Source organism: Schistocerca americana, chromosome 1 (assembly GCF_021461395.2).
Source record: "Schistocerca americana isolate TAMUIC-IGC-003095 chromosome 1, iqSchAmer2.1, whole genome shotgun sequence".
Lineage (NCBI taxonomy): Eukaryota > Metazoa > Arthropoda > Insecta > Orthoptera > Acrididae > Schistocerca > Schistocerca americana.
In genome coordinates this window covers 416,512,911-416,527,806 of record NC_060119.1, presented here as the reverse complement: position 1 = coordinate 416,527,806, position 14,896 = coordinate 416,512,911, and the positions used below count along the sequence as shown (strand labels likewise).

General features: G+C 39.9%; 1 protein-coding gene across 1 annotated transcript in view; it reads right to left on the bottom strand.

Annotated features, from left to right (window-relative positions):
* Positions 1 to 14,276, bottom strand: part of LOC124602277 (probable RNA-binding protein 19) — a 106,369-nt gene extending 92,093 nt beyond the window's left edge. The window contains exons 1-2 of the mRNA XM_047136310.1: positions 14,125 to 14,276; positions 1,256 to 1,460 (exon numbers count right to left, since the gene is read on the bottom strand). Coding sequence (XP_046992266.1) covers positions 1,256 to 1,460; positions 14,125 to 14,160 — 241 coding nt within the window. The 5' untranslated portion in view covers positions 14,161 to 14,276. The remainder of the gene's footprint in view (positions 1 to 1,255; positions 1,461 to 14,124) is intronic.
* Positions 14,277 to 14,896: the final 620 nt, after the last annotated feature.

The following is a 14,896-nucleotide window of genomic DNA, read 5'->3' as shown; positions in this document are numbered from 1 at the left end:
CCTACTGACAATTTAAGACAAGCAGCTGAAAGAAGAAATGTTGACCAGATGATTCTCTGGTGACTGCTACATGATAACTTGAAGTAGCCATGTCATTTACAGTGTCTATGAATAGTTTATTCAATGTGTCAGCTCTTATTATAGTGCGATGGTGCTATTCATGGGTGCGGAATCTATTCTATGCTATCACATAGTAAATTTTCATAACTGGCAACAGGACTAATGTGAATCTTCATGCAACTGCTGCAATGCATCTGCAAAGATTTTTTGTGAATGTCTGGACCAACATTGTTGTCGACTGTGCTTCATGCCAGGCACAACAGGCAAATTTACAATGCTTCCTTAGAGAATATGCTGTCTAATCCATTAGCTGTGTATTTATTAGAATGAGAAACATGTATTCATGCATAATGGAGCTCCTCCATATTTCAATATTATACTCATTTACCTACTACATTACACATCCCATGACAGAGGGATTGCAAGGGCTGGACTAAGTCCCTGGCCTACATATTCTCTGTAACTAAACCCACTAAAACATTTAGCAGCAGGGGCATCGGTAGATAGTGTGTCGAACCCTCACGTAGTGGAGGTCTGTGAAAACAGGGACATATCAGTGCATCCAGGATGCAATGTGACTAAGTTGACGGATGTATCAATTGTGTGGGGGTGCATTTTGAACATTTCACACAAGAAATTGTTTTATGTGGCACGTTAGTAAATTTTATTCTTGTGTGTTCCCCATGAATAAAGTACTACAAAGAGTTGCAGATAATATCAACTAAAATGGACATAAAATGTTTCTGGTATATTAGTGTGCACCACAGATTTTACAACATACATCCGGAAAGTGAGGCTTAATTTATGGTTCTCATAGTTTGTACTCCCAACACAATAAAAATTTAGTGCTGAAAATAAGAACTTATTCATCAACTCAATTTCCTTTCACCTTGTTTCTAACTTTCCATTCTTGTTGCCATTATATTAATGTACTCTTCCCACTAGTTTTAATTAAACAATTTTGTAATTTTTCCCCCACTGAATGCTGTGAGATACCAGTCTTCACAATCTTTAGGACAAAAAGGGATAATCAATTTTCTGTAGTTCCAATCTATCTACAAAGTTAAAGTGTAAATACAGAATACACCAGTGCATATAACTGTGACAAAATAACCATACAGATAGAATAAAAAAATTTGTTTGTCTTCCATCTTAATATTTGTTAATAATTTCAACTTTTGAACTAATACCATACCTAAGCCAGCACAGATCTCCACTTTTATCCTTGAAGCATTGATACAAGTATTATTGAAATATTCTAATGCTCTCAGAGCTTCCTCTTCTGTTTTATAGCCAATAAACCCAAAACGGCGAAATTTTCCATCTTTTGTATATTTCAGTTGCACATCAGTAATTACACCCTTTTCACTAAATATTTTCCTTATCTTCTCTTCTGTGACCTGAAAACAAATCATTTTTCATTAATGAGTGACAAAAATGTGCATCCTGATTATATTTCATTACAGTCTTAGATTCAAAGTTAAAACCAAAGTTTCAAAAACTTTGAATCGTGTATGTTTGTCTCTTGGAGAATGGCTGCAGACATATCAGTTTGCTTGGAAAAGATTTCTGTTGCATGCTACAATAATCTCTGATTTTATAGAGTTAGGCAAATTCCATTACTGTAAAAAATTAAAACAGTATTTTAGAATCCTATATAATTTGGGTATGCAGGAACTGAAGAAAGTTTAGAAAGAATAATTCATAAATAATGTTAATAAACAATTGTGACTGACAGCATTCCGGTCGTAGAGCAGAGATGAGCTAAGCAGTAGTAGTACTTAAACCCTTATTCAGTAGTTTTCTTATGTGCTTCCCATTATAACTGAATGGTAGCTATTATTCATCTGTTTTCAGTTGTTTTATTTATTTTAATATACGAGTTAGCATATTTTGCAATCATTAGTGTAGAGCGAGATGATTTTATAGAGGAGATTTTACTGCTACTTTTTATTTTTCTTGGTTATATTTTGTATGTCTCACTATTATAGCAGGGCCACATATAGGTAACTTAATCTCTTGTTGTGCCCTGTTTGTTCTTCCTTAAACAGTCTCCAACTACTTTAGTTAGTAAATTTTTTTGTGGTTTTATATGCCTTTTATGTAGCAGGAAATGGATATGGACTGTGCTTCCTGTGTGTAGACAAAAGCTTAACGGGCCACTGTCCAGAAACATCTGTAAGCTCTGATGGCCATGGTTGACAGGCTTCAGGCTGCTGTTCTCACTTAGCAGCTACCCTGGGACACCAATGGCAAAAGCTACGATACCTCTAGTGCCATTGGAATCCCCTGGAAATCTCGATGTCACTAAATGTTCTAATGTATAACATTATCATCCTCACTTGAGGGTTGGTCGATTTGCGGGAGGGGAGCAAACAGCGAGGTCAGCGGTCCAGTCATATCAGGAAGGGATAGGGAAGGAAGTCAATCGTTCCTTTTAAAAGGAACCATCCTGGCATTTGCCTGATGCAACTTAGGGAAATCATAGAAAACCTACTTCAGGACAGCCAGATGTGGGTTTGAATCGTCATCCTCCCAAACGTGGGTCCCGTGCACTAATGACTGTGCCACGTCACTTGGTGACTTGAGGGTGAGTGGCAGACAGTGATGGGTTTGTTTATCGCTGGGTAGAGGAAATACGTAGAAACTGGCGTCACAGTTCAGGAGGTCTCGTTTAAAACATGGAGAAGGCTCAGGTAGTGACTGCCAAATACACAAAGTGCAACAAGTTGCAAATGACGGCTCATGTGGTCATGAATAAGGCAATCCCCAGTTCTGATAGCTAGTTGGCAGGACTGGTGATGGCAGTTATCACTGTTCATGCAAGTGCAGCTCACTATTTGCAAAATCAAACTCATAATTGATCACAATGCTCTGATTTGAAGCTGAGCGGCAGGTCCAAACTAGAAGCACAGATAAGAAGAGCTTTTTGGATTACAGAGTACATGTGGTATGCATTCTTTCAAGATTAGAGAAACCCCTTGTGAGTGTCAATGATGAGCTGCCTCTCGAAATCAAAAATAGTACAGCCACTTTACTCTCAGAAAAGAATTTTGAGCTTGCATATCAGAAAGAGAAAAATGTTGAAGTGCTGTTAGTAAAGTGCTGAAGCATTACTAATTCTGTGACTTTAACCATGGATATTCATACGTGAATCGGTAGACTGACTGCCACGAGTAATGTGTATAATGGGCAGGGGCATTACAAATGTAGCGTGAGGACAGCAAGTTGTACGTGAGGATCTTACAGGGATTGTGCCAGAGATAAGTCCCTGCAGTTGCACTATTCTCTGTGTCCTTGGTGGCTCAGTCAGGTAGAGCATCTGCCAAGTAAGCAGGAGATCCCGGGTTTGAGTCCCAGTCGGGGCACACTTTTCAACTGTCCCTGTCGATATTTATCAACACCTGTAAGCAGCTAATGGTCTGGATTTCATTGTAATTTCATTCTTCGAGAGCTGCAAGATCACTAATGGTATCTGTTCTTTTGGACATATCAGTATCTCGACTTTTAATTTGACTATACTAACAGCCTTTACATTTTCTTTTAGGTTTTGTGAGAGAACTTCTGGTAATATTCTGCTACAGTAATCATTGCAGGCTTCATGCATTACCCTACAGAGAGCCAAATGTGTTTCATTCAACATCTCTCTCCCATGCTCTGTTTTACATTTGAATCACGGGTTATTTAAGAGGGATGCTTTAATTCACTTTTTAATTATTTGGATCGTATTCATCTCTAATCTTCTTGGCAATCTATTGTTCAGTTTTTTGTCTTCTGTTTGTTTACTGATTCTTGTGCCATGATCATAAATGCTGCTCTTTGAGGGATAATTGCTGCTGCTCTCCTTGAAAAACATAACCAATGGTCAGGTGTACTAACATGGTGCAATTCGAATCCCCAGATGTTTAAACAGATATTTACAGGAAGCTCCATTATTGATTTTAGTTATTATTCTAATGACCCTTTTCTATAGGCTGAAGACTGTGTCCACATTTTGTGTATCGAACTCTCAAAACTTATTCCACAGCTGGGGATGGAATGCACACAGGAATAGTTTGTCACTATGAGACATTGTCTATTACACACTAAAGAAAGGACTCTAAGGACATGGCATGCTGATGACATGTTCTTTGCTAGTGTAGTTATGTGTTTATTCCACTTCAGGTGAAAGTCAATATTAATTCTCAAAAATGTTGTGTTTACTTTGCAATCCATGAAATTTTCATCAGCATTCAACTTTACAGCTAATTCTTTTCCTTTATTATGCAGAAATTCATGCAATTTGTTTTCTCTATATTCGGTGTAAGTTTATTGCATGATTAATTGTTAAGTTTTCATTTGCTTTCTCTACTACAAGTTCTTGCATTCTATCTGTAATTACAATGTTGTTATCATCAGCAAAACAAATTTTTCTCCGCGCGTAACATTTTTATATTAATCCCAACATGGTGCCCTGACGAACTCTTATGTTAGTATAATTGGAGATCTACTCGCCAAACACACAATGCTGGGATTGCAGTTTGCAGAGATTGGAGTGAGGGGTAGTGTTCAGCAGGATGGGTAGAGGGAGAAGAGGGGTGGAAAGCAGATGGAAGGTTTGGGGAAGAGTGGCTGAAGGTCCAGAGGGAGGCAGCAGGTGTGCGGAACAGGAATGCTAGAGGGAGAGGTAGCAGAGATACAACACAAAAATTGTGACACATGGGTACCAGAGCTGGTACGTTTGTGTAGCACATGATGACGATGGCACAGTGAAGTGTACTGGGAGCAAAGGTATATGAGACTTTTGAATACAGGGTGTGGATCAGCTAGTTAGCAGAGATTGAAGCTAGGAGGATCATTAGAAAGAAGGATGTGTTGCAAGGATAACTCATATTTACGTAGTTCTCAACATAGAATCCAATCCCTGCTCAAATCCTTATGTCCATCTCAGACTCGCAGAATATTTCCTCCGAATCCATTTCCCTTTTCACCTCCCCCCTCCCCCCACATACACACCCAACTTCTTACTATATGATTGCCAAAATCCATAAACCCAATGATTCTGGGCACCCCATTGTATCTGGTTACTGTGCTCTCACTGAAAGAATCTTATTCTTGTCAACTATCACCTTAAACCAACTGCTGACTGCCTAGTTTCTCATATAAAAGACACAAACCACTTCCTCAACTGACTTGAGCAGCCCCACCCCATTACCACCTTGGCCCCTATTCGTCACTATTAACAACACTTACCTACATACCAACGTCTCCCATGCCCATGGCTTATCTACTATTCAACACTACCTCTCCCAATGTCCTAACTTCAAACACTTTATCTCATTCCTTACACATATAACGAATCAAATCCTCACAAGTAACTACTTTTCCTCTGAGGGGGATATATGTACACAAATCTGCAGTGCGGCCATGGGCATTTTCTTACGTCCATCTGTTTATGGACCATTTAGAGGAATCTTCCTAGCTCCCCAAAACCCCAAACCTCTTGTCTGATTCAGGCTCATTGACAATATCCTCATGGTCTGGACCAGCACACGCTATCCTTATTCCTCCACAACCTCAACACCTCTCCCATTCACTCAACTGATCCTACTCTATCCCAATGTAACACCTTTCTACACATTATCACTCAGACTTCTGTTGTTATCAAGCCCATTAGCCATCAACAGTACCTGCATTTTGGCAACTGTCATCCCTTCACACCAAAAACTCACTGTCATACAGTCTGGCCACCCATGGATGGCACATATACAGTGATGAGAATTCCCTTACTCAATATGCTGAACATCTCACAAAGGACTTCACAGACAGCACTATCCCCCAAACCTACTTTGGAAACAGATTTCCTGTGCCATATCCTCACACAGCCTAATCCTCCCACTACCCCACACCAAACTGCAAAGCAGCACTCCTGTACCAGCCATCATCCCAGACTAGAGTTACTTAACCACATCTTTCACCAGAACTTCGACTATCTATCATTGTCCTGGAAATGAGGGATATCCTACCTACAATTCTTAATACCCCTCTTAGTAGTATTCTGCTGCTCATCATACCTACTACCTGTCCAATTCACCCACCTAGCACATCCTATTCCACTTCTGACACAAGCTTATTCTATCCCGTCAGACGCTACGCACTTGTGAAAGCAACCATATCACATACCAGCTCTGACGCAACTTTGGGACAGCATTTTATGGGGAAAGACTACCAACCAGGTGTCCACTAGAATGAGTGACCACTGCCTAACACTGTGCCAGTAGAAGAATTGACAACCTAGTGGCAGAACACGCTGCCGAGAACAAAATACTCATGTTCAATGGCTGATTTACAACCTACACCATCTGGATCTCACTCTCATCCCCCCCCCCCCCAACACCTACATAGATGGGAGTTATTCTTGCAACACATTCTTCATTTCCATAATCCTCCTGGCTTCAGTCTCCACTGCACCCACATCCTCTACTCAGCATTTTCTCCTTCCTCTAACTTATCATACCTTCCCAATCAACTCCTCCACATCATCATCAAGTGTTGCATGACCTCACCAAAAGCAGTGTCTGTATGCCACTTTTTTACCTGGTGCACCTGCTGCCTCCGTACAAGCCATCAGCCACCCTTCCACCCAAATTCTTTCTTTCTCTAACCACCCCAATCTACCTGCTGAATTACAGTCCTAGCATTATCTGTTTAGCCGCACAATAACACCAATGTGTGTGTGTGTGTGTGTGTGTGTGTGTGTGTGTGTGTGTGTGTTACCTCCTCACCTCAGTGGTTACACAGTGGTGACATTGCGTTACTGATAGTGTGATCTGTCGGAGCTGGTAGGGTGTAACACATTCTTTACTACTTCCAAGGAGTAAATGCATCCCAAGTATCAATAGTTTTTTATATATTCGATTTCTTGATTTTGGAAACAGTGAGGGAAGATAGTAAATAACAACAGCTTGGACGGAAAAACAAGAACTGCCATGAAAGCCAAGATGTTCAAAAGTTACCCCATCTAATCTACATCTACATTTATACACCGCAAGCCACCCAACGGTGTGTGGCGGAGGGTACTTTACGTGCCACTGTCATTACCTCCCTTTCCTGTTCCAGTCACGTATGGTTCGCGGGAAGAACGACTGCCGGAAAACCTCCGTGCCCGCGAATCTCTCCAATTTAACATTCGTGATCTCCTCGGGAGGTATAAGTAGGGGGAAGCAATATATTTGATACCTCATCCAGAAACGCAGCCTTTCGAAACCTGGACAGCAAGCTACACTGCGATGCACAGTGCCTCTCTTGCAGAGTCTGCCACTTGAGTTTGCTAAACATATCCGTAACGCTATCGTGCTTACCAAATAACCCTGTGATGAAACATGCCGCTCTTCTTTGGATCTTCTCTATCTCCACCGTCAACCCGACCTGGAACGGATCCCACACTGATGAGCAATACTCAAGTATAGGTCGAACAAGTGTTTTGTAAGCCACCTCCTTTGTTGATGGACTACATTTTCTAAGGACTCTCCCAATGAATCTCACCCTGGCACCCGCCTTACCAACAATTAATTTTATATGATCATTCCACTTCAAATCGTTCCGCACGCATACTCCCAGATATTTTACAGAAGTAACTGCTACCAGTGTTTGTTCCACTATCATATAATCATACAATAAAGGATCCTCCTTTCTATGTATTCACAATACATTACATTTGTCTACGTTAAGGGTCAGTTGCCCCTCCCTGCACCAAGTGCCTATCCGCTGCAGATCTTCCAGCATTTCGCTGCAATTTTCTAATGCTGCAACTTCTCTGTATACTACAGTGTCATCCACGAAAAGCCGCATGGAACTTTTGACACTAATGAAATAACAATCTCTTTGTGTTATCTGTACATAGCAGACAACTTAATGTCTGAGAACAAGATGACAGTGCAAAGAAAAGAGGGTGAATTTACAGAACAAACTGCAATAAAGTGCCACTGGTGTTTGGATCCAGGTGAAACTTAAGACATAGTGGCTAAGTAGGTAAATGTTTGACCTAATGTAGCTAACATACCTCAGTACCATCTTCAAGTCACACGAGTGTGTGTGTGTGTGTGTGTGTGTGTGTGTGTGTGTGTGTTTTCATTGCCCCTGTCTACAACTCAATGTGGCATCTTTAACATGAGTAGCAATCCATCCTTTTCCTTCTATTGTATATTTAAGTATGGTGCCCAGAGACAAATGTACTGTTCACTCCTTTCCACTGGAAGGGCAGTTCATTGTGAGTATGCCAACAAGTACACAGGTGTAGATCAAAGTAGATGAGATTTGTACAATGTTTTTATCTGGCAAGATTGCTGAAACTGTAATCATCCATCACATATCTATGAAAGGGATTCCTTCAGATAAAGCAGCATGGTCAGCAAACAACACAGTACTGCATCCACTGAGTGACAACGTCATCAACGTGGCCAAGAACAAGCCCCAGGAAATAAACAACACAGCAGAAAAAAATTACCAAAACAGATACTGACAAACGAATGGGACAAAAACAGAACTAGCGAAACTGTGGATGAAGGTGTTACTGTTATTGATGCCTTTAAACATATTTACAAAACTTAAAAATAGGGGTAAAGTAAAGTTATATGGCATGGTTGGCTGTATGGCATGGGTAGTTTCAACCGCCTAATTGGAAAGGTTTTTCTTCCTTTCTGCACAGTAGCATATTTACCTCGTGAAGTGTGAGAGATCTGTGGTGACTGTAGCGGGTGTGCATATAGCGTGGTGTCACAGTTGTGTGTACGATGATGATAGAAGGAATAGAATGAAACCCAGAGTTAGTACATAGCCCACCCCTCGAGTAGCACCAAAGGGTTTATCGATGGACTTAATGTCCCATACCAACAGACTGATCATCATCATATTTACCTCGTGAAGTGTGAGAGATATGTGGTGACTGTGGTGGGCGTGTGTGTATAGCACGGTGTCACGATTGTGTGTACGATGATAGAAGGAAGAGAATGAAACCGAGTGTTAGAACATAGCCCACCCCTCTCGAGTAGCACCAAAGGGATTATCGATGGACTTAATGTCCCATTCCAACAGACTAATCATCATCAACAGTGCCACGTGCCCTCACTCCATAAAACACAGAATAGCAGTTTGGAATTTAATCCAGGCACATTGATCAGGAACTTAACCATTAGCTCTCTTCAGCTTGCAGCCAAGTACTACAGCTTGAATATAATAACTTCGTGGCTGAAAGTTGCAGTGGCAGGGAACAGTGTTGCTGATGTGCAGCCAGCCACTCTAGACAAGGCTCTGCATGCACCTACAAAACAGGCAACACAGCAAGCAAATGACTTATGAGGGAAAACTACGACAGACTGGCAGTTGGCCCCTACCACTCAACTATCTGACATGTCAATCACAAAGTTGTTTGAATACAGGGACAGAATAATAAAAAAGCCTCAGGAATTGGAAAATTTTGTAAATTACTATTTCTCTGGTATGGCAGAGAAGTTTCAACAAAATCGTCTTAAAACAAATGTAGCACACTCAATAATGTACACAGGAAACACAATGTTAATGACTTTTCCTTTACAGGCATGTAGAACTTTACCATTCATTTATTTCACACACTCATGATTTCAACTTTATAGCCATTCTCAAGTGCATGTTGAAATGTTGCAAAATATCTGACACTCCGTGTCACTGTCCATGTTTGTTTCTCTCAAAGACAATGTTGTTGTTTCTCACAACTGAGCTTGAAAGCAGGAAGACAACACAGAAATTAAAAAATTACAAGTCAGTAGACATAGACGAGGTTTCAGTCTCTGTTTTGAAGGCATGCACAGAGAGCACAAAAGCCCCATTAACCAACACAATAAACAAGTCTTTCAGTTCAGGCATTTTCCCAAAGTACCTAAAGCAAGCACACGAAAGATGGTGTGAAGAGTACTGGAAACTACAGGCCAGTTTCACTACTGTCTGCATTCTAAAAAAGAATTGAAACACTCATGAAAGATATCAGACTAATGAGTTATATGAATAAATACAACCTTCTAAACGAGGCCAAGTTTGGTTTCCAAAGTGGGAGAGGTACAAAATCAGAGTCCATGAAAGTCATTATTGAATATCTTGACAAGGATAATTGTGTTACAGGTGCATTTTAGATTTGTCGATGACTTTTTGCACCTTTGGCTATAAAATACTACTAAACAAGCTAGAAGCACTAGATGCACAAAGACCTAGCAAAAGAATGGATCTAGTCTTACTTGGAAAACATGGTGCAAAAAGTAGAGATAATTCACATATCTGCTGACGTTAAATTTGTAACCTTAGTGGTAGTGTATTGAGTCCAGGTCTGTTCATAATAAATATCAATGACTCAACAGACAGTGTAAGACATGAAGAAAATGTTCTCTTTGCTAATGACAGCAACATCAGAGTTGCCGATAAAACACCAGAACTCCAATTAGAGAATGCTAACGAAACACTCAATGGGCAGTATATACTACACTAACAATGAACATAAAGAAAACAAATAGTATGCACTTTAGCTTAAACAAGGAACACAACTGCTGCTGCTGAATGAGTCTCTAAGGAGACCAAACAGTTAAGGTCATCAGTCTCCTATTCACCTCTCCTCCTCCAGACAGAAGCAGTGCAAACAATGTGCCTGCATGTAGAGTAACTACTGTGTGCAAGCTTGAAAAAGTGTTGTCAATGCTTGTATAGAGTGTATCTGAGGCGGTACATGGGAACTTGCCCAGTGTTCACCTAGTCGAATGTGAGAAACCACCTTAGAACCACACCCATGCTAGCCAGCACACCAACCCCTTGTCATTGAAGTGCCAGGTAGATTCGATACAGGACTAGCCCATCTCCCTGAACTGGAAGCGGTCATATTAACATGCGTGGCCACCTGGGTGGATGGAAAACACAATTCTGTCACATTAAACACAGATGATAAATTTATGTATTGTGTAACATACACAGAGATTTTAGGGATGAATACTGATAGTCAATTAAGATGGAATGAACACACAAAGATGCTGCAAAAAGTTCGCTCTTAGTGTTCTTTTATCATTCTGTAACAGCCAATATCTTGCAGTAACATACTCTTCCTAAATACACGCAGTTCTTAGGTGTGGGATCCTTTGCTGGGGATCGAAGGCACAAAACATTGGTGTTACAGCTAAGCATCTGATTTCACCCTTCTGCTTTGACCCATGGTGTCATCAATATGGCAGAAATGGTTACTTCCAGCGTATATAAAACGACGTCACTACATGCACATGCCAACAAACATGAAGAAAAACAGGGAACCACCGGAACTCTCATCAATCTCATGTTGATGCCATAAACATGACACTTTAACATATAGAGTAACAAGACCAAAAATCTGCAGAAACTGCATGACAAACATTATATCACCCACCTCAAAGCGTAATGATAAACTTCACTGTCATAGCCATATGCAACAAAAAAGCAGTTTCACACAACAAACATCAAACTAATCAGACCTAACAAAACTGCCAAACACCTAAACAAAAAACCTTAATAACTCAGTGAAAAAACTCAAATGAACCCAATACCACATATTAAACTCAGTACATCCACATCCACCACCATAGGCCACCATCAAATACAACACGATATCTACAAGGACAACCAACTCAACAACTCCATACCGTAGTGATGTCACACACCACAACACTATTATGTCACGGGTCAAAGCAGATGGATGGAACTGTAGAAAAGGGCCATACAAATAACAATTGGAGTTAACCGTCAGGCTCTGCGTAAAGAACTGTTAAAAAAATTGGGTATTCTTACTGCACCAGGAGAGTATATCTACTAATTTATTGTATATATCGTGGAAAACATCACTAACAATTTCACTAATAGGTCTATACATATTCATGCAACAAGAGCCAGTTTGGACTTACATTTAGCAAGGAAAAACAAACGAACAAACAAAATTGAAATTACATTTTCTATCAGGGATAGTAAGGTACAATAAAGTGACCAAGGAGATGAAAAAGATTACTAAAATGGATCTGTTTGAAAAGATAGATAAACATTTCTCGTCGGTAATGCAAAGTGCACAATCAAAGATTACTTTGAGGACTCTTGAGTAGTGATTAATAATGAAAGGGGGTAACAACATCTCATCACATGCCCAGTGATGTGTCAAGCTCTGTAGAGCATATAATAATGTCTTGTCATTCTCCTGAGTTCAACATCGCACTCATCGTAGAGGGATGTTGACTCAGTTCTTCAGATAGACTGAGGGGATTACATGAAGACATGCATGGGGAACAGAGGCGTGTTTACACGCCTGGAGTCACTTTTCTGAACGGACTAGAGTTAGTGCAAGGGGCAGGGTAGCAAGTTCATAGTTCAGAAGTATCCAGGGCGTGTCCTTGATGTGTGCAGCGATGAAGAGTGAAATTGTACAATACGGGGCAACTGAAGGAGGCAGTGCTGTTGTTAAGATACTAAACTCATATTTGGGGGAGTAGAGTTTGTTCTGTCTGGATATTCTCATGTAGGTTCTCCTAAACAATTTCAGGCAAATGATGAGACAGTTCCTTCATCAAGGCTTGGTCCGACAGCCTGTTCTATTCTGATAAGGCATTCTTAGACAGCCTGATCAGAGTGTAGTGTTGAAAATTTCTTTCACAATCAGGATTCAAACCCACTTATCTACGAGTCAAGGCGACTGCACAAGTGCTTTCATAGATTCATATATGTGAGCTCACTCATCAAGGCACGACTGCTGTATCGCAACGTTCAGTACTCACACTGACTTCACAGTGCTTCGATAGGTCTAGTACAATTGATCCAAGCCATTATTTCCCTCAAAGGGTTTACTAGACATAAAAATCTTAGTAAACAGCACAATCCAAGCTACTGTCCACAATAAGTGAATGACATATTGTTAATACAAAACATCAAAAGCTGAGCAGAACACCATGACAGATGCCATCTCTATAACACTTGACATCAAACTTCTAAGATTATATGGATGGTTTAAGTCACTCACTAGTTATGAGGAAGCATAAGTGTGGGGAGTGGCATAGATGTGAATAAACCCACAAACATCAGCATCTTGCCACATGGAACTGTGACATATGCACAGATGAAAGGCTCCAGGACAATTTAGCTGCATCCTCATCAGGTGCTTGACACAATAAGAATGGCTTGTTCCAAACATGGTACTTTAGTCCTGCTGTACTCATAGAGACTGACATATTTCAATACTCCTACACAAAACAGACAAAATCACTCGTCACTTTTATAATATGTTCTGAATGTGAACATAAATTTGTTGCCTGTATTAAGTTTACACGTTTTGACAGACCAATAATAAATGAAATACAACAAGAGCATATCTGTGCAACAGTGCTTTGTATCCAAATTTACATTTATATGATTCTTATTACAACTGTTTACTAAAGAACGGAAATTAAGTATTCATTGAAAAATTTGGACGATAAAGAATTTACGGACGTCAACAGTTTGTACTTTACAATTTAAGAAAAACATACAAATCTTGACAAATATATTTGTTTTGTTATCTTCATTGAAACCAGAATGTACTATGGTTTTAGATGCAAAATAAACTGCCTATAGAATCGGTAGCAGTTCCCTCCGACTTATTTAAACAGAGAATGTATAGTTGTTTATCCACTAATCCTTTTCACTCAGTAATGAAACTTATGAACGCGAAAATGTGACAGCGTAGTAGTAATTCTTTAGGGAGTGTACCACAATTTCTTTACTGCTGTCGATGGAAAACGCTTTCTTCAAATTGTTTCACCTTCAATATTGTTCTCTATAGGAAATTTATTGTGATTTTAGCTTTTAAGAACAAGTTTTTTTTATGTATATGCTGTATATTTATATACAGCTGTAACCCGAAGACTATTTCTAGAGCAGTTGAACGGAAATAACACTTTATTTATTTATTCTATACCGTTCGCGACCAGTGTCGTGTCGTTTCTACCAAGCTGTGACAAAAAGAGATATAGCGTACCACTTCGTAAATTTGCAGTCACAAAATGCACAAAGTTGGTAATTACTCACACTCTGTGGAAGGTTCTTTACTACTAAACGCGACATTCTTGAACACCGTCAGTCACATCCCACAATAACAAAAATCGCCAGTTTTCTTTCTATCACGCTTCGCCCTCCTACGACGTTCACAAACATAAACATTCTACACGACGCACGTGTACATAACACCAAAGACAGTCTCTTCCAAAGATGGTAAAATTCTCACACGCAAAATTGAAGTGTAAAATTTAATTAAACCATTTCATCGACTAAATCATTCATAAAGAAACTTACAAATACAGATACACATTAGCCACAGCAGTTGTCAAGATGTTTCGCTCGCCCCCAATCCACATTATGAAAATGACAGATTAGTAATGGCAAATTCTAAAAGCCGTCACATCACATCACGTCGCGTCACATCGCGATATCTCAAAACATTTCGCAATGCGTTTCAAATAGTGACATTCTCGCAGGTCGACAACGGAACGTCACGTCACGTTCCGATACGTCAAGATTCCTGGGTAAGGGCGTTTTGGGGGTGTCGCTGTCAGGTAATATCGAAAGTTAACCTATTACCAAAGCGCCCACACAAGAAATAGTAGTGAATATTGTGCTTTTGTGTCTTTGTAATCTCTCTCTCTCTCTCTCTCTCTCTCTCTCTCTCTCTCTCTCTCTCTCTCTCTCTCTCTCACTCTCTCTCACACACACACACACACACATTTTGCAAATTATTGTTTATACATAATTACATTGAATTTACGATATGAAATGTGTAAATAATATATGAGTAACAGAAACT